The sequence below is a fragment of the Anas acuta genome, chromosome 8, assembly GCF_963932015.1.
Source record: "Anas acuta chromosome 8, bAnaAcu1.1, whole genome shotgun sequence".
Classification (NCBI taxonomy): domain Eukaryota; kingdom Metazoa; phylum Chordata; class Aves; order Anseriformes; family Anatidae; genus Anas; species Anas acuta.
The window spans coordinates 12,475,201-12,503,118 of record NC_088986.1 but is presented as its reverse complement, the minus strand read 5'-3'; the positions used below and the strand labels follow the sequence as shown (position 1 = coordinate 12,503,118).

Here is a 27,918-nt window from a genome sequence, read left to right as displayed (position 1 = left end):
AAAAAAAAAGAATCAATGCAAGCACATAAAAAGTTTACGGGCAATCCCTATCCCATTTTTTCTTAGGCAGACTTTTCTTTAGGTAGTACCTGGGCATTTTCTGCATTGATGGAATAAAGTTCAGTTTTTGAAAATAATGCATACTTGAGATCAGTGTGATCTTTTAAATACCTGTACTACAGTGTACTTCTACAGTGTTCTTTGTGCATCTTTCCACTCCATTAACCATTAAAGACCTGCTTCCTATGGATTCAAGCCATCTCATCAGCATCACCCATCTTTGGGCTATGCCTCATTTGCAAAACATGGTCCTTAATGCTGTCTTGTGAAAACTGCTACGTCAAAGCTCACAGAATCCTTTAAGTTAGAAGCAACCTCTTGGGGATCATCTAGTCCAATACCCCTATGCAAGCATGATCAGCTAAAGCAGGTTGATCAGCACCATGTCCAGGTAGGTTCTGAGTATCTCCAGAGATGGAGACTCCACAACCTCTCTTGGCAACATGTTCTGGTGTTTGACCACCCCCACGGTAAAAAAAAAAAAAAAACAAGTGCTTCCTTGTGCTCAGATAGGATTTCCTGTGCTTTAGTTTATGTACACTGTCTCTTGCCCTGTTACTGGGTGCTACTGCAAAGTCTGGCTCCCTCTCTTCATTCCCTCCTTTAAGGTACTTATAAGACCCCCCAGAGCCTTCTTTTCTCCAGGCTGAGTTCCATCTCTCTCAGCCTCACTCCAGCAAGTCAGTATCTTTCTTCTGCTGGGGAGCCCACAACTGGACACGCTACTCCAGATGCAGCCTCATCACTGAGGAGCAGAGAAGGATCACCTCCCTTGACCTGCAGACAAAGCTTTCTAGTGCAGCTTAAGATACCATTGGCCTTGTTTGATGCAAAGACACACTGCTGGCTCATGTTCAGTTTGTTGTCTGTCAGGACCTCAGCCTTTTTTCAGCGACTCTGTTTTCCAGCCCTTCAGCTCCCAGGGTGTACTGGTTCCTGGACTTAACCCTCAAGAAGCAGGACTTTTTCTTCCTCACTGAACTTTCTTCTGTGTCCAGCTCTCTGGTCTGTCAAGGCCCCTCTGAATAGCAGCACAATCATATGGTGTTATCAACCACTCCTCCTGGTTCTGTGTGATCTGCAAATTTGCTGAGGGTGCATTCCATCCCCTCATCCAGACCTTTAATGAAAGTGTTGAATAGTATTGGCCCCAGTACTGAGCCCTGGAATATACCATTAGTGACTAACCTCCAAGCAGACTTTGTGCTACTGATTGCAACCCCGCTGCACCCATTCCTTCAGTCAGTTTTTAATCCAACTCTAGTGTCCACTTATCTAACCTGTACCTTGCCAGTTTGCCCTAAGTCAAAGTAAACAATATGGACTGTTTTCCCATAAACCACCAAGCTGGTCACCTCCCTGTAGAAAGCTATAGAGTTGGTCAAGCGTGATTTCCCCTTTGTAAATCTATCTTGACTATGGACCTCCTTGTCCTTCATGCATTTTGAAATGCTTTCCAACTGGATTTTCTCTATCACCTTTCCAGGAATCGAGGTGAAGCTGACTGGCTTTGTAGATCACCCATTTTCTTTCTTGTTCTTCTTGAAAATAGTCTACAGTCTCACAGTCTACAGGAACCTTTCCCAAATCCTACAACCAAAGGTAATTAATAGAGGCCTTGGAATGGTATTAGCCAGCTCCCTCAGCACTTCTGGGTGCAACCTGTCAGCCCTCATGAACTTCTGTACATCCAGTTTAAGAGCACCGTAGCTCAGTTCACCACCACCACTGCTCTTCCTTGTTTCAGGCTTCCCATCGAAGTCTCAGGGGCTTGGGATTCCTGAAGCCTGATTTTACTGATAAAGGCTGAGGCAAAGAAGGCATTGAGTACCCAAGCCTTAGCCATGTCATTTATTACCCAGCTTCCCTGCTGCATTTGACAGCAGGCCAACATTTGCTGTTTATGTACTTGTAGAATCCTTTCTTGTTGTTCTGCCTGTAGCCTGAGGAACTATCCCATGGCAAATGGCTCCTTTCTCCTCAAGCTGCATGTTCTTAGCTCAACTTGCAATGTAGTCCTCTCACGTTCTTGGACAGTAAAGAATTTTTTTCACTTCACTGGGGGGCAGTTCAGGAGTCCAAGCTGATTTTCCCAGTCTATGCTTTGTGCAGTGGAAGGCAACATAACAAAATATTATCTTTTATATTTTGCAATTCCAAATATTTGTGCATGTGTGTATTTCTACTACTATGTCCAATTTCCATATAAACAGGTAATGTCATAGATACAGTAGGGATATTATGAAATAAAGTACTCGGATGCTCAAGTACTTCATCAGAAGTATGCATTGACTTTGTAAAAACTGACTACACTTTACATTAAGCAAAATACTGAATAAACTTTTCTGATTAGGAAGATCTAAAATAAAATGAGTGGTTTTCCCTGTAAATTATACTGCAGAAGTCATCCGTGACTTGTACTTAACCCTTTTCTTCTCATGCAGCATTAGAGTATTTCCCCCCACCCATCCCATAAACAAAAAAACAAATATTCCACTAGTTGTTACAGATTGCACTTTTAAAGCACAGACTTGCCAGTCTTCTGCATTTCCAGTGTCCTGTTTAAACAGTTGACATAGTCTTCATTTTACGAAACTGGAAGATTTCGCCTAAGTACTTCTTTTGATGCTGGAGAAATGTTATCTGGGAAAACTACTTCAAACTCTATAATTAAGTCTCCACGTTGGTCAGGATTTTTGGGAAATGGCAAACCATATCCTATAATTCTTCGTCTCATCCCTGGCTTTACAACTTCATTTACTGTCATAGGTATGGTTCTTCCTTCTATTGTTGGCACGTTGATAGAGCTGCCACACAAGGCCTAAAAAAAAAAAAAAAATCTATCATAAGAAAAAAGAATTGGTTATAACTTCGATTGTACCTACAACTGAATCTGGATTAATTACAAAACACTAGCATTGCAAGGAGTATTTGCAGTAAGACATGCAGAGATATCAGAACTCTAATAGTGCTCCTATCCTAAGGAGACAAGGTTTCAATTTATCATTGAATGTTACAGAATTTACAGGCTTATGGTCACTAGAGAGTAATTGAGCTTATATATTCTTCCACAACTTTATCAAAGAGAATGGTAACAGAGTACAGGGTGAAAACACTGCTTGCCACTGTTTTCAAGTCTTTAGTAGCAAGTCTCCACAGAGACTTCTCAATCTCCACTGCAAATTTAGAATCCTGTTCCATTTTTATTTGTTTACATTGCATTGGGGTTTACTGTAACACTTTATCAACCTGTATTACAAATGGCAGAATGACATTTAAATGTCTATAAGAGACATCAAATTTGAGAGTTGTCTTAAATAAGCATTTGCAATGCTAAAAGCAAAGCAAAGACTATTCTGGTACACCAAAATAAAAACATCACCAGGAAAACCAGGCTGTCTCCTGCTCTACTCAATGGTTTGTTTACATTAATTATTAGGATCCCTGATAGACATTGATTCCTCCAAGTTATATAACAGTGCAGTATGGCTAAATAGGCTTTTATCTATGAAGGAACTGTACTATTCATGTCATCATTAAACATTGTCTTTTCTCTCTCACTGACCCTATTTTAAGTGCTTCATCTCATTTCAGATATATTTTTAGCTAGGAATCCTTTAAGAAGGGAGCTCATAATATGCACAAATAGTTCCTAAGGCAAGCTTGCTTCTTCACTTAATGCTAATTAAGAAAAAAACACAAGACACACTCAGCTACATTCATTTTTCAGTTACGACTATTTCAAGCCTTCAGACTCTGAAGAACTCTCCCCAGTTGTCCGATTTTTCCTTCTCAAAGCCAGTGTGTTTTGTTCTTGGAACAGAATTTAAAAAGGCTATAGCATTCTGTTGTTATATATAGCTCCTGTGACACCTGTTCACAATAATTTATCCTCATGAAATCAATCTCTACCTACTTTGAAATCACACTGAGATAACTTATGACATAAAAAGACAGGCTTAAATATTTTCATTGCCAACGAATTTTAAGACATTTCTACTTTGTTCTATTGCAATCAGATCACATAAGCAAGGAGCATGCTATATTGGATGTATTTATTAATCCAACCTAACATATATTGTTCTAGAAAGGTAAATTACAAAGATTCAAACCATTACCAACTTTCACTTTTACCCTTTCACCCTCATTCTTCTCTACCTCTATAAACAGCTTGAAATAGTGCTCCATTTATATAGAAACAGCTAGTGTTTCCACTATAAATAACTATACTCTGTAGCCACATTTTGACTTCAGAAAAGAGATGCTCTCTAAAAAAAATGAACAAACAAAACACTTCATTGCTGTCATTTAGCTTTTGCTGTGTAGCTACTATACCACATAATGGGTTTGAACACTGAGTTACACCAGAAGAGACACTTACCTCCCTTAAGCTGATCTTAACAGGATAGATAATATTTGATCCATCTCTCTTGAAATGTGAGTGAGGTTTATCTTTAATGATGAAAACAATATCAGCTGGAATTGTGTTGGGTGTTTCATCACCTTCTTTTGGAAAAGTGATTTTAGTGCCCTCTTTCCATCCTCTTTTTATCTCAATAGTGAGAATTTTGTCCTCTGTTCGGACACTTCTACCATCTGGGTTCAGCCTTTTACGTGAAATCCTCATCCTTTTTGTGCAGCCATGATATATCTCTTCCAATGACACCTTAAGTTCATGAATTACAGGTGGATCTTGTTTACGACGTAATTGGCTACCAACTGTATTCCTTTCCCTTGGAAAACCATTCATACTAAAGCTGGTGAAGGATCCAAATGGATCACCATCCACCTCCATGTCTTCAGTATCTCTGCCACCAGGCATCCTCCTTCCAAAGAAGATCTCAAAAGGATTTGTGCCACCAAAGAAAGCCGCAAACGTAGCATGTGGGTCACCGTGGAAGGAGTATCGGAAGGTACCACCCTGTCCATCAGGTCCTCCAGCTCCTCCCTTCAGACCTAAATTAAACAAGGAAGTAAAATTTTAACAATAAATGGAATATTAATATAAGTTTTCTTTTTTAAGTGCAACAGTAGATATCAGAACTGACAAGACAATGTCTTCACAGTAGAGTGAAAAGACTCCTCTTCAATGAGAACTGAGACCATTCAGTGTCAAGCAGTAATTCATACACAATGTTTCTCATATGCTCCACAGTTCTACTCAAATCCAGCGTTGAACAGCTTTACCTCTGTTTTCCTGCAATTCAGTTTGAGAATAAAGTAATATAATGGGCCAGCAGCTGTAATGCTTGTTTAATTTTCAACTCAGAATCCCAAACTTATCGCAGCTTGTGGTGCTACGATATGAAGCGCAGAAGAAACTTAGGAACACTTTTCCATCCAGCCACAAATAAAAATAGCTTAAACGTTCTTAAGACCTACAAAAACACTGTATATACACTGACACTGTATCTGTGTTATGGTGTTCTCAAATAACTCTCTATCTTCACCAAGAAGATATTTACATTTAACTTTTTCTTGATAAGACTTCCCTTATGATTCTCAATGTCTGGTCTTTCATACTTCCTCCTCCCCCATCCTAAACCCAGCTAAAATCAGTTTCAAATACCCCTCCCAATAGGTTATCTACCTATTTCCTCCACCTAGATAGTACATTGCAGCATTTCAGAACACCAGAACACTCTCTCAAACCTCTAAGATTAAAAAAAACTGAAGTTTACGTAAGAGATGAATTTCTAAACTCATGTTTGGCTTTTTTTTTTTAATTTTAACTTATTTTTCCTTTCACAGGAGCTCAGCACTGCACCTACAATAAAATTTGAGGGTTTTAATTTTACAGAAGCATTCATTCCCTGAATTTGAAATAAGTCTTCTTACCTGCATTTTAGAATCTCTATGTACAACCTTAATACTAGTTATCAACAGTAACCAAGACAGATGTTAAAAATCCAGGTGTCTTCCCCACCTCAGTACCAGATCCTTTTAAAAGTACTTAGCAATGTGTAGTAGTACATCCTTGCATCACAATACTGTTCACATCAAACAACCAGATCAGTGGATCCAATCTGTGATAATGGAATAACACCTCCAAGAATAGCTAGCCATAAGTTTTTATCGAAGGTACATCAAGTTTCTAGTTATAAGAAATGCTGAGGTTTCCTCCTTCCTCTTTCCTACCCCTCTACCTTTCCCTCAGAACTGCTAATTATACTCTCAGAAGCAACGGAAAAGCTTACAGAACAACTGAGTCATCAAGACATTTCTGGAAGTGGATACAATTAATATTATGCCCAAAATAAATAGAAATCTATATTTTGAACATCTAGATTCAAGTATGCAACACTATAATGCCAAAGGCTGCATTGCTTTATGTTTTACATCAAGCTGTCTAGAGAAAATGTCAAAAATGGCATTTTGGGAAAGTAGTTAGGATGAGCTACTGCACAAGAATCTAAAGTGTAATTGAATCCACAAGGTAAGCAGTTTTATAATAATACACAGAAAGGAAACCACAGAAGAAAGAAGTACAAGATGGTAAAAGACCCAGGTGACAACAAAAGTCTCTAGTATCTAAACAAGCACCATTTCCCTAGAATGTTTCAAAACCAGCACTAGAGCCTTTAGACGCCTGCAGCAGAACAAAAAGCTGAAAAACTGCATCACCTGTAAGAGCTGAAGACCTTCTACATGAATTGATGGGCATTAATAATTGTATTAAGTCCTACAGATGATGAAGTGCCAAACCTCACTATAAGAACCCACAATTTCCAGCACAAAATACTCCTAAGTGTCCTCGGTTAATTTAAAAAAAAAAAAAAAAAAAAAAAAAGCCCTGAGCAAATGGCAATGAATGAGTGGGCCTCCTTGTTAACACAGAAGGAACTATTTCATCTGGAACTTCTGATACCAATACATTTAAGAGGAGGGTTGTTAACATCTTCCCCTGTTGCTCAATCCTCTTATGACTGAGGCAAAGTCATGTCGGTCAAAAAAAAAAAAAGTCATCTTCTCCAGATAACCATTTTAGGATAAAAATGACATTTCTGAGGCCTCATTCTCTTGGCATGTTATCACTGTTTACAATTAAAGCTAAAAAATTGTTCTGGTATTTCATGACATCAGCCAAATTCTTTCCTCTCCAGGCAAGAAGCCAAGAACAACTACAGACTGGACACCTGGGCTTCTGCTCAGGGCTGCCCTGCCGAGATCAAGCAGACTGCCCTTTACCAAAAATCTTAAAAAAGAATCTGTCAAGCTCTCCAATTGCACCTCAAGAAGTGTTAGAGCAAGGGAAGACAACGGTACAGCAAGATCCCAGAAAACTCTTCGTGGGTCAAACTCTTTCAGTCCAGTGACTTTTTGCCTGTCAAGTATTTGGGGCTTTTAAAAACACAAGAACACATTAACATAAGAAATTAAAACTAATTAAGCTGTGAAATACATTTTACATTAAAAATCTAATAGAAATGAGTCAAATATCAAAGTAGTACAGCTACATTGCCAAAAACTCAATACACTGCATTTCCATGCATCGTCTACATTTATTTTGCTTCTTTCAGTACAGCAAAAGTGACCATTCACAGACAATAACAGACATACATACCTTCTTCTCCAAACTGATCATAAATGTCTCTCTTTTTGGGATCACTCAGCACTTCATAAGCTTCTGCAATCTCTTTGAATTTTTCCTCTGCGTGGGGAGATTTGTTCTTATCTGGATGCCATTTTAGGGCTTGTTTTCTGTAAGCCTTTTTGATATCCTCATCAGAAGCCCCTTTTTCAATTCCCAGAATAGAATAATAATCCTTCCCCATCCTGAGAGTTGAAGGAATTTAGATTTTCCTTGCTATAAAGAAACCAGTATCCAGTGTCTCAGCAATGTAGAGATGCTAGAGAAGGAAAAATAAAGACAAAATTTGGAAATGAAACAAACAGAACAAAAATCAACAAACTGATACGTTAAAGAAACGCTAGACAGCTTAGCCGTATTTCATTCCTTCCCCTGTTGCTCATTTATAAATAATTATACACACAGGATAAGGCACAGCCCTCTTCAGAGTCCTCCCCTCTCCACTACGTGTCTTGGCTCTTTCTAGAACGACAAATAGTGCAGGACGTCACTTCCCCAGACTGCCCCCGCTGAACAGTCAGCACAACTTGCTTGCTCTCAAGTGCACACACACACGCGTGCAAGTTGTTCAACTATTTCTTCCCTCCTGCTCAAGCAACTAGAAAGTTTAAATGTTCAACAGGGTGATACAGTGCCTTTCACCAACAGAGCTGAATCTACCCTGGTTTAAAGACATAACTACCCCAAAAGTAATTCAGTAGCCCATACAAAATAATTATAGCATTTTACTTCAGTTTCTGTAGAGACAGCTGTACATACAACTGCTTTCCGAATGTATCATCAACATGGATTTGTATCCTTTCTAGCAAGGACTGCAAAATATTTTACACCCAAGTTAACTACAAAGCTTTAGAAAGGCTAACTGCATTTCTTTAAAAAATAAAATTAAGCTGCTCTCAGCTGCAGTTGACTGCAGCCAAGTACTATTAAACAGTAAGAAATCAAACCTGAGGGGAAGAAGATAACCAAATGATGATTTACCACAACTCAAGCCACTCAAAGCAGACCAAATATGGTTGTTTTGTTGATTTTACCCCTCACTCTACACAGAGGCAGCATTGAGACTGTTATACAAGTATAACAGCATATCAAGGAAATACTAACATCTCATCAGGTGAATGCTAACAGAGGACAACTTGATGTCTACAAATTCGAACTCCATATTGTAAATCAAATGCAAGTGAAATTTAAGTATTTAAGTTCAAATTTAAGTATTTAAGTGTTTCTGATGCTCTGCAGAGAGAATGGCAACAAGCTTCAACCTGTAAGACTTCTTTTGGTTCTTATTTAAGAAATTATCTTCGCTTTTCAGTACTGCAATAAAACTTCAAGATTGATTAGCATAACTTGGTAAATGCTCCTTCCTGGAACAAAATATTACAAGAAGCCAATTTTAGTCATACTTAGAAATTACCTGTAAGATGACATCTCTTAGACTCAATCATCTTCCTTATAATGCTACAAAGCTTAAGAAAGGGAGCATATAGCAGCTAAAGGACCATCAAACTCTAGAAGAGAACACAACTTTTGATTTAGGAAGCATTATATTTGAAGTTTGTTTCCAGAAACTGCTCTGCTAGGGGACTAACCAGAAAAGATTGAAAATTTTGTCTAAACCAGACTGTTACAAAGAAAGATTCCCTCCTCTCCCCACTATGTACAATCACCCTATTCCCCACATCATATTTACTCTTTTCCACTTCCTGTACTAGAATTGACCAGACTCCTAGTACCTGGGATTTGCCTTTTTTCTTAATCCCCTTGGAATACAAGTGAGGATGAAGACAGAACAGTACAAAGATGAGGTTTCTTCACTATTTGAAAGAGCTTGAATTTGGCATACCTATAATTATTTCAAATCCAACATAGGAATATAGGAATAAGGTTGAACACTGGAACCCTTTGTCACCAAATCTTTAAGGACTGATTTACATTTTTGGAACTCTGGGAGCCACAAGGTTATAGAATCCATTCTTTTAACAGCTGAAGGAAGAGGTTGTCATTAAGCTCCACAAGGAGCTAGGCTTTTTCCAGTTACCCATTTCTTTCTATCTTTCTTTAAAATGTACTGGTTTGGGTAATTTACTATTCCAATAACTTCTCATAGACTCACATCCTAAATTCAGTGTTTTTCCACTAACAAAACCTTAAAGCAGTAGGTGCAATAGCTTGAATTAAAACAGGACTTGAACTGATTTAATTTAAAATACATTATTATTCTCTAAGAAGCTACTTTACTTGCAAGTATGACAAACCACTATCCAAACCCAACAGTCACTAACTCTGAACTACAACAGCAAACAAACTTCATCACTATTAATACAAGATTTAGAGCAGCTTTAAATTCTCTTGCAAAACTAGTAGTGCAAGGAGTTACAATGCTTAGCTGTGCTTCCATCACACAGCAACCTCCAGCAAGGTCAGGTCTTATATCACTTGAAGTACTCCCACCAAGAGTCTGAGAAGGACCCTGTACTATTTGTGTCACAGTGTTGATGCATCATAGAGCTGTCAGAACAGGAACGCCTCATATTAGTCTCAGGACTATTTTTCATTAGGTTTTTCAAAACTTCCAGTCAACGGAAGTGGAAGAAGGTATATATGCTAGTTTGAAAATAATATTTTCCCCATTGAAAATATTAAGTAGCTATCAAAAGAATATCCAAGGAGTTGCAATTAAAAAGGGTATGGAGGGGACTTTTTAAGACATAATAATTAACTTCCTAGGTTTCACTGAAGAACATAATAGTCAGGATTGCTCCTTAAATCAAAACTTTCTTCCACTCAAGTGTCAAAACTTTAAAAAGTTACACTGGGACTTTTTGCTGACAGTCAGTGAGTAAAAGCTCAGGCATCCTTTCTCTCCTTGCAGAGGGGAACATGCTATTCTGGTGCTGGTGCCAAGTTATACCCTAATTAGGTAAGTTATTCCCTAAAAATGAAAAGCCTTAAGATTCTGAGTAAGGTCCACAGTAACAACTACACTATTTCTACTTTCTGCCCTGCAGGAGATCTTCGCAGCAGAATTAATTCACAGCTTACAACCTCATATTTTCTAAAAGTTGATGGGTTAACTGGAACACCTGCTTTCAGAAAGTATGTTCCTGCTTTCTCTCCATAGCAAGACCTTCCTTTTATCATACAATCAGAGATTATAGATAGGCTGCAGTACCTCTCACATGTTTATCAAGTTCTTTAAACAAATTGTAATATAAATTGTGGCATACGTGTCTTTCATAATCAGTGGAACAACTAAAATTGTTTCAACCCCAGAATGCACAAGTTGAGTATCTAGCAATCACACTAATCAGACTGGCACTTCTTCAGATATCCATTCGGTAAACACGCTAAGTTTTTACATCTTCCAGTCTTCGAGTATTACAGCAGTTTCAAGGACAGATAAAATCACAACTGTTAGGTTTTTAAAACTCTGAATCTTCATTGTTCATTTTGTTATTTAACCCACATTCCCCTTCAAAAGTTATTAACATGAAAACAAAATCCTTCATGCACTGTCCACAAGAACTCCTGACCCTGCAGTCCTTTCAAATAAACACACATGACCAGAGAACAAGACACCTATCAAGAAGAACTATATATTTCATGTTATTGCTATAGTCTAACCCTGCCTGCTACCATATACATAGAATCAGAAGCATTTAAAAAAAAAGCTGACTGTGGAAAGATCGTGCTTCCCATATGTTTGAGTAAGTTTTGTGTTGTTGTTGCTTTGTTTTTGTTTTTAATGCCTGAATGAATATTCTCTATAAAACAAGAGATAAGGTCATCACCTAGGGTGGGACAACTGAATTCATTTATGGAATCATTTTATTCTTTACAAATTCCTGCATTTCCACTTCCTTTGCAGTAGTATTTAGAACCATCATAGGGTATTTTGTCAGTAAGTGCATTTCAGTCACCTCTTCAGATGTCGACGCTTTGTGGCCAAGTACCAGAAGCTAAGTGCACTACAAGCATACCTGCTCATGCACACAATTTTAGTTGTGGCATGCTGGTATGCATGCTCAGCCTCTACTTGGACTTTTATTTGAATTTTTACTTAAAGGAGGGATGGTTGCTGTAATCTAATTTGTTTAACGAGCATTAACAGTACACAACCTGATAGATCCCACGTAGCCAAGCCTGGTCGCGGCTTCCTTTATGTGACAAGCCAGCAGCATTGCATCCTGCAACTTACCAAAGCCTTCTAGAAGCAAGCTGCTAATTTGAGTATCTATAAATTAGTAAAGCCATAATCGAAAACTCAAATTTGGAGTGCTCCTAAATGAGTGCTAAGCAAATGCTCAAACATAAAACTCCAGTAATGAGGTGGAGTCACAGCAAAGTGCAAATATGTAATAAATTAAATCCACCAGTTAGTTACCATTCTTCTTCATCCTACCACATCCACTCTTCTGATTGATATACCCCAGTAAGAATCAATTCTCCACCTGTTTACAGTCATACACAACAACTGCATTCCAGTACTGTACTATCAAGTAGAGTCTATAAAGCTGTTGCTTTTACTTTGGCAGAAAATGGGTTTACAGAATTCATTGTGTTCACTGTTCACAATAGTATGAGACAAACTGAAATTGAAGAGTTTAAACACTGATAGAACAACTTCTTCCTCCCAAGCACCTGATCCCATGGTGGGGGAAGGAACGGAAATAACAGAATATTCCAGATGCCTGTGCTGTATGATATCTCACATTACAGAAGCACGTGAAACATGGCTTACATGATGAAAGAATCCCAGCTTTCTGAAAATATTACTCAGTCCACCTCACATCCATATCCTTTCAGGGGGTATGTTACTTGGTAGACACAAATGAAAAGCATACTTCTGCAGACATCCTCTATACCAATAGTCTCATTCTTTAATCTAAAGCATACGTACAGACCAAGTATCAGTAATGTTTAACCATCTGATTCTTGTAGGATAAAGTGGAAAAAAAAATCAATGTAGTGGAGATGTTTTAAGACACATAACCAGAGCTGCAATCTATATGTCTGCTTCTGATGCTGCGTGCCATGCTGAAGCATTAAAACACTATGCGAAGATGTTACCCAGCTGTTTATCTACAAGACATGCCTAACAAAGATCATATCTTCTCTACAACATATCACTGAAAATGTTATATTTAATTTTAATTAAAGTCCACATACACTTTCCTGCTTTTTCTAAATTCTACTAGAATATTGATCTAAATGCCCTGATCACCAAAAGGCACGAGAGTCTCATGCCTCATTCCTTAACTCCGGAAGATTAATTTTAAATCCATACAGAACTTGCCTAATAAACCCTTTTCTATTGACAGAGAATTTTGTTTGCTCTTCAGTTAAGAAGTGGCATTCATTTTTGTAATAATATTTTTTTAAACTAAAAATGTTTCTGAAACACACAAGCTGAAAACTGTTCTTTCAACAGCCCACCTTCACTCTGAAAATGAATCCAACTACTCATTCAGTATTCTACCTCAGTTATTTTAAAGCAACAATTATTTTACCGAAAGACTATCTTTCCCATTATTATTCTCTCTGAACTACCATAGCATTTGTCCGTATAAGTTAGACTATACACCGTAACTTCAGCAGAACAGCAGGAGCAAGGTCCTACCACTTCCAGATCTTAGAACAGTTACATTGATAAGGTTAACTTCAAAAAATGCAATTAATTCAAAGCCTAAACAACTGAAATCGATTAGGATACAGACAAGGAAACATTCACACTAACAGACACTGTGAACTGAAATTCTAGGTTAACCATACATTAGTACCAGTACATGGTTATTTTAAGGAAAAGTTCCCAAGCAGACCTGTGTCCTTTTCTGAAGCTCAATAAAAACACTCCTATTCCTATTAAGTTAAGCCACTGCTTTTGCATTCCTCACCTACTGAAACTTAGACAAAACTGAAAGACACAACTAGATCACAGAACAAGTTAAAGAGCAAACAAAACCACAAAGGCAAATTCCAGACAGATCACAACTATAAATATACATGCGCACATAAATGTCACGGCAGAGGAGCCAAATCCCTACCCAAAAAAGCTCTTTAACAATTTAGTAGTATAGTATTTGCAAACCCATGTGAATAATAATGGAATAAGTTAATATTTGTCTAAATGGATTTGAACAAAGCACATCCATATGCAACAGTAAATTTTCTGAAAGAGCATCCATGATCTTCCCAGAGGAGAAAAACACTAACGATGACTTTTTCCCCCCTCTTGAACCGTATGTAGTTGTTGTAAGCTATGTTAATACTTGGGGACTATGCATAAGACCTCGTACATACAAACCACATTCACGAACGCATTTAGTGTTTTACCACAGAAGCGCTCAGAACTTTGTCTCATTTACAGAAATACATTTCAGAGCCTACAACAGAAGAAACAGTTGATATTTATGTATCTAACAGAACTTGCCAAAGCAAGCCTGCAGAGAGTAAATAGCCCTTTCTAATCAGTCAACAGCTCTAAAAGAAAAGCTTCACTTCATATTAGTCATTCACTTCATATCCAAGTAACTACATACAAATTTAAATTTCACTTCTGTTCTCTGTAGGCATACGCTGCTACTGCGATGTAAGTAGAAAGTTCCTTGTACAAAAGGATACTGGTAATTATACAAGTGAAAGACCACATAAAATTTTTAAACAATAGAATGATCAAGTTACAACAGATTGTAGTATTAACTTTGTTAAACAGCATATTTAAGGGCACACTTTTTGTATTTTTATATATTATACCTTTTTATAGATATATATATATTTATATATAACTATATATATTTTATATATATCTTTGAAATACTCTGATCAAAAAATACATCAGAGTGCACCATAAATATTTATGATAATTTCTTTTATGTACTAAACATATTTTATATATATCGCTGATATGTTTATATATATTTTTCCTGAGGCACATGCAACAATACAATTTAATGCATTTCACCATTGAAGCTTACAGTAACAAGACTTTTTATTTCCTGATTTTTTATTTCTTCACAGATTAAAAAAGAATAGACCTATTCCTATAAAACATGACTACACATTAGCCCTGGAATTCACATTAGGGATGTATCTAAGTCACTGTTGAATACCACTTGATAGGAAACATCCCTACAGTACGTTCTATATTTCAAAGTTGATGCTATTGTCTGAAGATCTGGCTTGATTATTTTTGTCTTAAGACAACATGTTAAATGAAATTGTAGGATACTGAAGTTCTAAGATAATTAAATTTATTATATTGAAGTTATGCCATCCCCAGCAGCTCCAACAAAAACATAATTTATACATTCATAGTATCTGCTTCAAAAATACTTTATAACATTACTGAAATATATGTGAAGTTATGCTCCCACCAACAGGACAAAGAATGCTTTTCTAAGGTCTTCTATGGAAAGTCCTACTTTAAACTTAGGTTTCAGAGTCAGTGTGAATTTGAAGGTCAAGTTCAAATGTTAGAACTCAAAAAGCATATTGCTATCACCCAGAGATACGCTGCTACCACTTCTGAACTTTCAAAATGAATTCTTCAGCTCATGATTCAGAAAGGCTTCAGTTTTATTTGAAAACCCTACGTAAGAAAACAGGTACTCTTAGCAAGTAATTTAAAGTTACAAAATAACAAGAAAAATAGAGTTAAAATAGACCTAAAGCTATAAATACTACTCACAACTCAAAGTGTCCATCACTTTCATCTTAAGACAAGATAATTTACTCAACATCAAGTTCTAGAATTAGGTTCTCCTCTTCATAAAGTAATTCTTGCTGCTATTTATATCATGACCTACATGAAAATACATGCAACACTAGGAAAAAAAGAAAAACTGCTCTAAGTCAGATAGATTTTATTCTAAACATGGTTACAACTATCACCAAAAACATGAGTAGGACACTAGTCATACACATACTGATCCTTCATCACAACATACCAAACTTATAGGTCAGCATCAAGGAATTGCCTTCTCATGCCTGATTCTTGCCTTCTAAGTCACAATCTCTATCAGAGCTGAAGAGCAAGAATACACTTGAAAGAACTTTCCAAGTTTCACTTCCCATGAAGTGGGAATGTTCATCACCTTACATGCAGGCAAAGTTCTTAGAACTCTGTTATGATGCAGCATGTTGATGAAACACAACTAACTTACCCCTACTTCACAAGGGCACCATTACCTGCTTCAGTTAAGTATCATGTTGGACTTGATACCAAAAGGAAATAGAGGATGGTCACACAAAGCAGCAAACACAAAAGTATTTTCACCTACAGATTAAGGCTTCTCCATTTTTAAACAACACAGATTCCTTACATTCTTTTCAGCATTCATTTCAATTCTCACATAGAAGTCTCTACACATGGCCTCTTCTTCAAAAGCAACTTGATCCATCACCAGGTAAAAAAGACAAAACACAAAAACATGTAAGAGGTTCCCTCACACTGTTGGCTAGGCCTGTTTACCACACTCACTACCACCAGCTTCAAGGGGTTATGACATCATCTCCATACATACTTTTGAAAACATCTATACACACAAATGCTATGTGTTGGTATGGAAAAACATCTTCTTAGACTTCTTACTGTTGTCACCAAAGGAAAAAAATATGGAATCTGAAGATGTATTTCACCCATGAAAACATTTTGACAAGATCCACACAATTTACTACTAAGTTTACCAGTTAAAGGCAAAGAAAGCAGAAAATGTAGTAGTAAAATATCTTCAATTTTACATATAAGCCTGTATTTTCAATGACTACTATCACTGAGACTCCAGGAACACTGTCCTGAAACAGCACATATGCACATGGACAGGTGGCCTTGATCACGCACCATCATGCACCCATCAGGTTTCTCCCATGTCCACAGGATCTACAAAATGATGGAGAGCAAAAGGGGATGTATGAACTAAACTGCTTCATGATCTACTCCAATCTACACCAGAGCTACTAAGTGAAACCAGTAGTAGAAGCCAGTTTCAAAATATAAAATTAAGAAATTTTTTAAGTGGTAAAATTCCCTGCCAAAGGACAATGCATACTCAAAAATAGTTTGAGGGGACATTAAAAAAAAAAAAAAAAAAAAAAAACAAACAAGGAAAACATTGAAAACATTGAAGAGATCCACTAGAATTTACCCGACAGAGAAACCAGAGTGGGAATTCTCAGAGCAACAAATATACAGAACCTAGAAGGTGGAAATGAAAACCATGAGTTTGTTTTATTCCCACTTCCCCCAAAGCACCTACTTACAGGCACTTTTGAATGCAAGCTACTGGGCTAAACAGGCCACTTAATGGACAACCTGCCCATCATTCTCTTGCTGATGAACACCCTCATTAGATTCATGAAAAATCTCTATGTAATGCAATTCAGTCACTTCCATGTTTTAAAGAATTAAGATTTTACAGCACAGAAGCTTAAGCTGCAAGCACTGGCACTACACAATCAACCTCAGGGGCACACAAATGCTGTTGAAACATATGGGCTCAGCCAGGCAGTAAAGGTCTGCTTCACCTAACATATTAGAAAGAAAAAAATGTGTTTCGATACTCTCTATACTACAAGAAAACATGATAGAATTAGTAGAGTATGTTTTTGTATGAGCATTAAGGTCATTTATTAGTATTGTCAAGGATATATATATATATATCCTATATATATATATATATCCTATATATCCTTTATATATATATAAATAAAATAATATGTGTGTACATGTACTAGAAACACATTGTTTAAAACCACCTGGAAATTACAAACCCGAATACCACTGGTGACCGTGCTACCTCCTCTTTCTCTCCTGCCACCTCTCCATCTGTCCTTACGAAACAAAGCAACAACCGCCTACAGGTTTTCCAACAGCTCATGCACAAAACCTTTAAGAGATATGTAAACAGACTCCTACTCTCATTTTCCTACATGACGACGTTTATTATACAAACCTTGAATAAAAAAATATTAAGTTCATTTAAATTGCTTTCCACCTAAGTGAAATGATGAGGGGTATTTTCAAAAAAAAAAAAAGTGTTTGAAAAAAAAGTTATTTGGAAATATCTTTACTAGTGGAACTAATTACCACTTTAAAAAAAAGTACGGAAAAGCATGGCTTAAGATTGCACAGCGGATGTATTCAGCCCCACTCTTGCAGCACAGAAGAAATAAAAAAGTTTCCCTACAAGCACAGACCAAACAACCAGCTCATACACTGCTTCTACAGGCCAGCATTCTCCACCCCATGGACCAGGGCCAGCTGGCACAAATCAGAGCAGCACTTGCTCTGGGCCAGGCTGGGACTGGACAAGAGGCCAACAAGCTCAGAGACCCTGGGAACCATGACTGGCTCCCTACCAGTTCTTCCACCGAATGAGTCCCAGTGTAGGAGAACTGACCTAATGGTAGTGGTATGTACAGATTAACAGGAAAAGGACAATGGAAAAATAGTGCTAATTCCCACAATAACCCTTGCTAATTTGCCTTCAAGAAATTAGAAGGGAGAAAAGACTTGAAGAGAAAGCACTTAAAATGCATTTTGATAACCTACATATAGTTATCACAACTACCTTATCACCCAGGAGACATTAGAATGAGTAGGCTGTTACAAAGACTCTCTATTTCAGTGGAAGTAGCATACAACAGCTCCTCTTTTAGTCTTTCACCTGCAGAAAAGAGAGAGCATGTGCCACCTATAACAATGTTTTGGTGTTTTTATTAACTATGGTAACAATTCCTTCATTCACACAAAAGGATTCCTAAAGGGTTTCTTCCACCAAACAATATAATTAACGACCTGTTGTCTCAACAAGAAGGCAGCAGAGAGTTCAGGGCACCTGGAGAATGACTAATAGAGAAACTGCAAGACAAATAATTCCACTTGAAAAAGCAACTCAGCTACACTGTATCGTTTTCAGTTGCTGTTATTGTCAAACACAATGACGGTTATTAACACATCACTGAATACGGAAGGGCACACATTTTTGCTATGGACATGTGACTCAGCTGTTCTTACATAAGCAAAAGGAGATGGTCACACTAGGCACTTTTTCCAGTGTGCTCATCACAATCCCACCCAGCTGCTCTGATTCATGCATCTTGTTCTACATGCAAAGCTGAAAGTATACAGACAAGAATTTGGTAAGGAGATGTCCGAACAACTTTGTTTCTCTTGAAAGTATCAACATCTCTAGACATTTGATTCGAATTGAAACAGTAAGAATGTCCTTCTGCTCACCTACAGTAGACAAATACAGGTAGCCCTAGTTACATTTATTAGAATTTACTTCAAGAGAAGCCAGAACAGTTGTTTATGACTCTTTCAACTGTTTCTGACATACCATAGCTCAAACCAGGTTTCTTGGGGGAGGTAGGAAAACACAACTACCTGAAATCTAGAAGAGTTTTGGGAAAAGATGGAAGGGGGAAGTCTGACAGACCTACTTTCAGTAATCTCTTAAATGGCTTTATTCCTCCAGATGAACTAATGCATGTTGGGCTAAGAGGAAAAGAAGGTACAACATAGGAAGATGAACAATTAAGCAAAAAAAAAAGTCTAGATGGAGCATGTTCTGAAGAAATAGCAAACCTCATTTTCTGTCTACTAACAGACCATAGAAGTTCTGTAGTCTCTTGAAAATTCTCCCCCAAACTAATAATGAAAGTTTGAACCGTCTTCCTAGGACTCACTACTATGGAAAGACATTTTCTTTTTCACCTTTTCCCTGCTCCTCTTAGAAAAAAGACAGCAGAAAGAACAGTGACATTTGCAAATTAAACTATCATTTCTGTGAATGTTTAATGAAAACATTACTCAGAATCAGCTTACTCATAGGACATAATCCTAACAGACAACAACCAGTACAAAAAAAAGAGAGATCTGTTTAGATTCTCCACAAAATTCAGTCAAAAGATGTACATATATATCTACACACACAAAATCTAAACTTACAGAACCTTCTGCTTTCTTGCCGTGATGATACATAACTGATTTTATTTTTTTGAGTGAGATCTGAGATTAACACAGCAATATTTATCCCTTTCCAATCCTATGCAACATTGTTATGGAGGTCTGGGCTTTCGATGATTACAACAAGATACTTTCAAATACCACACTCAAGTGGCAGTTAGACTAGCTTCCCCTAAGAAGCCTTATGATATCGATTTATTAAAGAAATGATAACTATTCTCATCCATAAGCTTCCCTGAAAATATTTCCCCCCTAAAACACACATATAATTCTTGCAATAAAGAGGATTTTCAGTTTAGACAAACCTGTTTTAGTTGTTATTTTAGGGACTGAAGAGATTAGTCATTTAAGAGCTTCCAAAGCATTTACTCCATTTTCCCTTCCTCCCTCTCAGGGAAGACTTTTTTTTATTGACTGATTAAGCACAATTTGGATAAGCATAAGTTGGTCTGGCTCACAAATTAACAAAGCTGTTAGCTCTAATTAAACAGTATCAGAAAGCATACTACTAAGGATCAGGCCTATAAAATAGGCAAACACACCAATCACTCCGAAGTAATTAAGATTTTCAAAGAATTACAAAATAGTTGAGGTTGGAAGGGACCTCTGGAGATCATCTAGTCCAACCCCTGTGCTCAAGCAGGATCCCCTGGAGCACATTACCCAGGATTGTATCCAGACAGCTTTTGAGTCTCTCCAGAGGAGACCCCTGTGGGCAGCCTGTTCCAGAGCTCAGTCACCCTTGCAATAAAGAAGCTTTTCCTCCTGTTCAGACTGAGCTTCCTGTGCTTTGGTTTGTGCCCATTGCCTCTCAGCCTATCACTGGGCACCACCAAGAAGAGTCTGGCCCCATCCTCTTTACCCTCCCTTCAGAAACTTATGTACATGGCTCAGATCTGCCAAGCCTTTGCACCTCCAGGCTAAACAGGCCCAGCTCCATCTGCCTTTTTTCACACAAAAAACGTTCCAGTCCCATAATCATTCCAGTAGTCCTCCGCTGGACTTGCTCCAGGACTTCCATGTCCCTGTCGTACCGGGGAGCCCAGCGCTGGACACAGCGCTCAAGGTGAGGCTGAGCAGAGGGGAAGCATCACCTCCCTTGACCTGCTGCCAGAGCTCTTCCTAATGCAGCCCAGGACACCTTCTTTCTTGACCACAAGGGCCTGGTACTGGCTCATGGTCAACTTAGTGCCCACCAAGACCCACAGGTCCTTCACCACAGAGCTGCTTTTCAGCAGGTCAGCCCCCAGCTTGTCCTGGTGCACGTGGTTATTCCTCCCCAGGTGCAGGACCCTGCACATGCATCCATTGTATTTCAAGAGGTTCATCTCTGCCCATCTCTCCAGCCTCTCAAGATCCTTCTGAATGGCAGCCCAGCACTCTGGGCTATCTGCCACTCCTCCCAGCTTTGTATCATTAGCAAACTTGCTGAGAAGGCACTTTATCCCTTCATCCAAGTCATTTTCCCCACTTTGAGATGAGGAAGTTGAATATTATTACCTTAATTCAACAGACACTTACAGCTTTAGTAACAGGATTTGAATTCACCTTCTTCAGTGTTCTGCTGAAGAATACGATCCACTTCTATCCTCTACAGCTGCTGCTACATTAACTTGGTCTTCCTTTTAAAAAAGAAGCCCACATTCAGTCCCCATTTCTGCCCTTCTTAATCCCTACTCATACTCAAATACCATGCCTAGCTCTACCAACCAATCTATTACAAGCAAGACCTTTCACACTTCTGCCATCTGGGAGGAGTTTTACAGATGTTAACAGCAAACAAATGCTCTGGGCTGTCAAAGCTTTCCTTCCCGTGACTTCCACAGAAAAACATCCAGCTCCCGTGAGCGGGTAGGACACTGGAGACTGATGAGCACACTACCATGCCAACTGGTATTCTTCAGCTGCCCCTGCACTACATTGTGCAGAGATCACTAGATGGTGATCCACTGTCTCATTGCATGTTGCAATTGTATTCAAGGCAGAACTGCATGTTCTCTCATTAATCTTTCTGTAATTGTGATGGTGGCACAACACATTTGGTTGCCTTCTGTCAGCTAATAAAAGTTTCAGAGGTTAGATTATATTAACCTTTTATTGCTCAACTGTCTTCAACCACAGAATAAAACTGGTGAGTAGACCTCAACAGAAACGTTGGTGCAAAGACCCCTTCTCCCCTTTTAAGCTTTACTATTAAATTCCCTTTCATCAGGTTCATCCCGCTTATACCTTTAACTAAAGACATATGGAATAAGAACCACAGAGTAAAATGTGCAAAACACATTCTAAGGGATCTACAATACCTACACAGCTTTGTTTCAAATGCTTAACGCAGCTTAACAGCACTTAACAACATTTTTGCTAAGAAAAGCACCACAGCTAAACGTAAGGAAAAAAAAAACCCTGAACAACTGTTGCTGTGTTTTGTTTTTTTAAGCTTACTATACATAAGTTGGTACACAGGGGACCAGAAATGGGCTTAGGGAGCAAATTTGCTCTTCCTCTTCCACAAATGATTTTTCCTATCACCTCCAAATCCTCAGCAGCAACCCATGCCTCTGTCTGGAATATAGCACAATAGGTATATTTCCTGAATAGGAACATGCAGCTGGCCCACCACCTCTGGAATCCTGGGTAGGTGAATTCTGTGTGGCAACCTTCCTACTTCAAGCTTAAAAACCATTCCCAATGAACTTCATCTCTCTCAAAAGATGATCTAATTATAAAGCATTGCAAAGATTCTGCAGGCAATTTAAGTTACACTTTAGTATTACCTTTTCACAAATACATTCTCTTTCAGGCCCACTTTGTGAGTGAAATTCGGAATTACTACTTCAATGTACATATGGTAAACACAGAAGCTTATGACAACAGATCAGCTCTTGTTTGGATATTGAGCATGTGCTCGATCTCCTCTCAGGAGTTACATAAGAGGAGTTTTCTACTGGTAGTACTGTCGATCCTGGACACCCTGGACACCCTTTGCCAGTGCAGGAACACCAGCTGACAGTTAAGAACTGAATCTCCTAAACTGATGAAATCAGCAGAAGCCAACTGCAAATTTCCCCAGCTCAACAGTGATTTGCAGAAAGCAGAGTGGGTAAAACTACCACAATGGTTTAGAGACTGTCATCACTTTTAGTGCTGTTCAACATACTGAGGCAAAGTCAAACCACCACATCCAGAGATGTACAGAAACAACTCTGTAAGAAAATTTAATTCTTTATCTTATGACCCATTGAGAGGTGACCTATCTGGTCACCATGGACCACCAAAATTAAAATATATTGTTTAATAATAAGGAACAGTCCTCAAAGAAGCATACGCTGAAGTACCTCAGCTTACACAGAGAATTTGGGTTAGTTCCACACTTACACATTTATACTTCTACAACAACTGAACTGTTTGATTTAGAACTGCCCCAAGTATCTTTTTGTAGAAGTAAGGACTCCTTAACACACATAATATTTGATTAATAAAATAGAAATGCTCTCCTTTTTCAGAACTCTCCATTATTAGGTTTGTGATTATCCACATTGTACATATAAAGTTTTCTGACTTGTCACAGTTTTGTTTCTTTTTTTTTTTTTCCCCAAAATCATCTGTTTCTTAGTAACTACATTTATCAGAATGGTCTACTCCGATGATTACTGAAAAAAAGTGTGGCCTGAATACCATGAGAGATGTCATTAAGAAGATTAAGGGAATACACCCCTCTCCAATCTCTAAAAGAAATACTGAAAGACATTTTAAAGCTATGCTTCCGTTACCTCTTAAGTTGTCCACTATCTAATTATTAAAATTTCAAGAGTGGTAGATTTCTCAACTGTACATATTTTCTTAGCAAGATGTTACTGTAGAACCAAAGCTTATTTTACACAGCAAAATCAAAGTCCTCTGGCTCTAGAAGCACAGTGCAAATACTTGTTTACCAATCCACTTAATTTAATTTCTTCGAAGGCAGATTTTGAAAAAATGTGATGAGTAATTCTGCAAGTGAGAAAGCATCACAGCCTGGTGTGTATTGCTATATCAAGCCAGAAAAGCACTTGAAAGAATGTTGCGGTCAGCAGTGTTCAGGGATTAGATCCGCACCCCACTGAGAAAAAAAAGAGAAGGAACTAATCACATAGTGGTAATTTTTCTCGAGGGAAGTAACATTTAATAACAGGAAACAGACAGTTTTAAAGAGGCATGGGTTTCTAGCTGATAAGTGCTAAGTGCCATCATGGGAGATACAAAAGCAACTCTACCTGTTGACAAAGGCCATTAGATCAACTTAAGAATGCTGTAAATAAGGACCTAATATTTGTACAGGATAACATGTAAGATGCTGTTCCTCTGTAATTTGCTAAGCTTCATCTTCTAACTACCTGGAAGGTCTAAGACAACAAATATACTGCCTTCAAGAATCTGGAAGGTTAAGGAATCATACATATACTAAACATGTCTTGCCACTTTTAAGTAGAGAGGCACTTTAAACACTAGCAAAAAGCTGGTAAAAATTCTCAAGTTAACCCTTATCTTTAGCTGCTAGTGAATCTAACTAGAACACTTTTAATAGCACAAGTCCTTTCATTAGGCCAAGACACATCCACTTTGAAATGTCATTAGCATTACACAGCTGCTGGCTCATCTCACAGAACTTAAGAGTCATTACCACATTTCATAAGAACAAAAACAAAGGACGCAGAAGCTCCACATCTTCAAAGAAGTGACAAACCATAAAAGACATAGCCAGCAGCCAGTATTATATTCAACTCATTGGTCAACTACCGTCACTCAAATTATTTATCTGCATAGCCTGGCTGGTATACATAGCCAACTTCACAATAACAAAGGAAACTAAAAAAAAAAGTTCATGCTCGAAGTATTGTTTTGAAAGAACAAAGAGTCATGCACGAAAATAAAGTTTCCACTTTCCCAAAGCTATTTTTACTCCTTGTCTTCTTCCCCCACATTAGCACAACTAAATTAACATAAAGCATATGCCAATTCTTCTGAACAGGCCTTTTTTAGCAAAGGTATCTGAGCAGCAAGTTTCACTTAGTTCTAGTTATACAATATAATTTGTCCATGTGCACATACAGATTTTAGTTTTGTGGAAAATAAATATATTAGTCTTAAAACTCTATTGAGCTATACCACTTCATAAACTGTATTGAAGGAAAAAAATCTAGCATGTTCTCAGTCTCCTTCGGTAGAGTTACCTAGACTGGAGATGCAGGATAATCTGACCTCAGCAGCAGCACCATATCTTAAGGTGTTTCTGCTGCCTTTTCTATTACCGAGTCACCTGCTAGAACAATCCTGGTTATAAACAGACAGAACTGAAGGGGTCAGCAAGAAACTAGGAACTTCTTAAGACAGCATGGGACTACAAGGCTAGTCACAAGAAAAGTCAACACAGCACACTCTTATACAACTTTAAACAAAGTTGTTCCCTCCTTGCATATAGAGAAAAACCAGGTGAAGTCCAAATCAAGAGACTCTTCACACCTCAATTTAAAAATACATATATTTTAAAAAAAAACATATTAAGTTAACGTAACCACTGATGAAGATTACGCATATAGCTTTAAAAGAGTGCAAGCCTTTCCCTCGGCACAGCACAGGGCAGCAAGCAGCCATACAGCTTGGCCGCCCTCGCTCTCCGCCCAGGCTGAGACCGTACCTTCGCAGCGCCCGGGACGGTTATTCCCCCCGGAGCCTTCGCTCCGAGACAGTTATTCCTCCTCGCTCCCAGGCAGGGCCCAGAACAGAGCACTACCAGCTCCAGTTTATGATTAAAGCTTATGCTTGCTCAGCCACGAAAAAACAAACAAACAGCTGTCAGAGCCATGCGATAGCGGCGAGGGCTTCAAACCAAGACACAAACAACCGAGGCGCAGGGAAGGGCCCCAGGGCCAGACACGAAGAGAAAAACTTATTATTTTTTCGCAGCTTTCGTGCGTCACGCGGAGGGCAAACGGGCAGCGCCCGGCTGGGGGCTGAGGGCAGCACAGCTCCTCTTAACGGCCGGATAAGGGAGAGAAGCAGGTACCCGGGCGTTAAACGTCTCCCCGGGCGTTAAACGTCTCCCCGGGCGTTAAACGCTCCCGCCCCTCCCCGAGCACTCACCGCCCGCCGCCGCCTCTGCCGCTCCCTGCCCTGCCCTGCCCGGCCCGCTCCTCAGGCGCTGCCCTCGCTCGCCCCCAAATCTCGCGAGAGGTACCTCTCACCATCCCCTCTCCCCCCCCCCAAGCCGCCTCTCTCACCACGTGACGCTCCCAGCCCAATCCCTCGCTGCCTCCTCACGCTCGTGACGTTCTGGAAGCATCGCGAGCTCTCCCCCCCTCCCCCCCCCCCCAACGCCCTGGGGTTGCCACCGGCGCCGCGATGAAATCTCGCCCCTCCTGTCGCAGATCTCGCGAGGTTTCCCCGCGCGCTCCCCCCCCCCGAGCACGATGCCGCGCAGGAATGTGAAAGGCTCCCGCCCGCCGCCATTTTCTTTCTTTCTTGGCAGGCAGCGAGCGGGGCAGGAGGCGGCGGCCGAGCGAGCATGGCGGACTACTCCACCGTGCCCCCTCCTGCTGCGGGCGCGCCCGGGGGAGGCGGCGGCGGAGGTGGAGGAGTGAACGATGCCTTTAAAGACGCGCTGCAGAGGGCTAGGCAGGTGTGTGCGGGCGGAGAAGGCGCCTCGGGCCTCCGGCGGCCCCTCACCGGGCCGCGGCGCTGAGGGGACGTGAGGAGGGGCCCGGCCGCCGGGGTGTGTGTGAGGGGGGCAGCCCCGTCCCGTCCCCGCAGCTCCCTCCTCACGCAGCCTTGGCGGGGCGGCGGGCGGGTTTCCAGCCTCGGGGAGGCAAATCTCGGCCGGAGACTGCCGGAGCGGCGCCTTATCGCCGCTCGGCGCTGCAGGGCCGCGGAGCCAGGCAGGGAATGGAGGCGGCGCAGCAGCGCGGCCCGCGGTGTGCGCCCCGTATTGTGTGCCCCCGGGCGCCCTCCTCGGTGCCCGCTAACCTGCTCAGACCGGTTGGAAGGGCTGCGGCCTGCGCAGCGAGGGCGGCCCGGCCTTCGGAAGTTTTTTATGCCGAAGTTTCATTTAGGGATTTTTCACCACGGGCGATGATTTCGCAGGCGAGTTTTTCGCCTCGGCTGGTAATGACCGATCGCGGTTTTGGCAGCGTTTAAACATCTCGTGTAGCTGGCGTTACTGATGTTTAAAACAGTTTTAGTAGTCAGTTTCTTCTTGGTACTATACTACAGTGTTTTTTGAGAAAGGGGTAAAAAAAAAAAAACGTAAAATCCCTTCTAGAGGGGAAAAAAAAAGCTTTTACTATTTGAAGGGTAGAGTTTATTTCAACTGATGGAAAGGAAAATACAGGAACCTCTGGAGTAAAAACAATAGCGCAAGTCTGTTAAAAGTGTTTAAAAATTAATGTCCATTTGCATAGATTCTAATAGTAGTTTTCTATTTATTTTGGATCACCTTAATATGCTTCATTACAGCACTTAATGCTGTTCAGAAAATGTGTTTTTTGTTTTTAATTCACATCTAGCTTTTGTTTAGATTGCAGCAAAAATTGGAGGAGATGCTGGTACATCAATGAATTCAAATGACTACGGTTATGGAGGACAAAAAAGACCTCTTGAGGATGGAGGTATGCACTCGTTACTGCTGCATTTATTGTTGTTCAGTATAGCCACGATGCCAGGAAAATTGCAGGTGGCTTTTTTTTTTTTTTCTGTAACACAGTAAAAAAAACATTTTGTTCCCTTTATAGGCCATGACATGCTTTTTCATTTTCTGTTTAATGGGGAAACTTCTTTGAAACCATTGTGCTCTAACTTGAAGTGAATGTAAGCCTGTTTTAAAAAATCTTAAGTGTGGCTTAAAAACTATAAAGAGGATAACATATGCCAGGGAGGGAGGGCATATAAATTCATGGCTGAGAAACACTTAAACAGGTATGTCACTGAAGTCTTTTGTTTGTTACATGAGACAGATTGCAGTTTCTAAATTATAATTAGAATGGGAAGTGGTCATTTCTTAGATCGTTTCATATACTTTATTATTGCACAGGTTCAAATAAACATATTTATGCATTTCATTGTAAAAGCATAGGACTTTAAAAAAAGACAGGAAAGTACATATTCTACCTTGTAGGCATTTTCACTTAGTTGGATATTAAAGTATATAGCATATGTGAATCCTGTTAAGATTGTACTTAAATCCCCTAGCTTGTTGCAGCTTTTTGGATTTGCCTTACACTGCAGTAAAGTTTTCTTCTGAAATATGTGTGTTTCCTCTTCTGTCTCT

The 27,918-nt window shown here is 39.4% G+C and overlaps 2 protein-coding genes across 27 annotated transcripts in view; one reads left to right on the top strand and one right to left on the bottom strand.

The window, feature by feature from the left end:
• Positions 1-25,860, bottom strand: DNAJB4 (DnaJ heat shock protein family (Hsp40) member B4). Of its 5 annotated transcripts, none has more exons than XM_068691072.1 (4): positions 25,740-25,860; positions 7,625-7,910; positions 4,442-5,016; positions 1-2,881 (listed from the first exon to the last, which is right to left on the bottom strand). In XM_068691072.1, the coding sequence occupies exons 2-4, from the start codon at positions 7,833-7,835 to the stop codon at positions 2,648-2,650; spliced, it is 1,020 nt and encodes a 339-aa protein (XP_068547173.1). In that variant the 5' UTR covers positions 7,836-7,910; positions 25,740-25,860; the 3' UTR covers positions 1-2,647. The 5 variants fall into 5 exon arrangements, with proteins under 5 accessions (XP_068547173.1, XP_068547176.1, XP_068547174.1 ...); XM_068691075.1 differs by lacking the exon at positions 25,740-25,860 and adding an exon at positions 25,294-25,699; XM_068691073.1 differs by lacking the exon at positions 25,740-25,860 and adding an exon at positions 15,339-15,492.
• A 193-nt stretch (positions 25,861-26,053) lies between these two features.
• FUBP1 (far upstream element binding protein 1) overlaps positions 26,054-27,918 on the top strand; it is a 36,976-nt gene continuing 35,111 nt past the window's right edge. For 15 of the 22 annotated variants that reach the window (XR_011099092.1, XR_011099091.1, XR_011099089.1 and 12 more), the window contains exons 1-2: positions 26,055-26,274; positions 27,169-27,259. Coding sequence is in view for 13 of the 22 variants with exons in the window: in XM_068691047.1 (XP_068547148.1) it covers positions 26,161-26,274; positions 27,169-27,259 (205 nt within the window). In the remaining 9 variants the exon portion in view is untranslated. Of the gene's footprint in view, positions 26,275-27,168; positions 27,260-27,918 lie in introns of all 22 variants that reach the window. The other 7 variants (XM_068691055.1, XM_068691052.1, XM_068691044.1 and 4 more) reach the window with 3 other exon arrangements.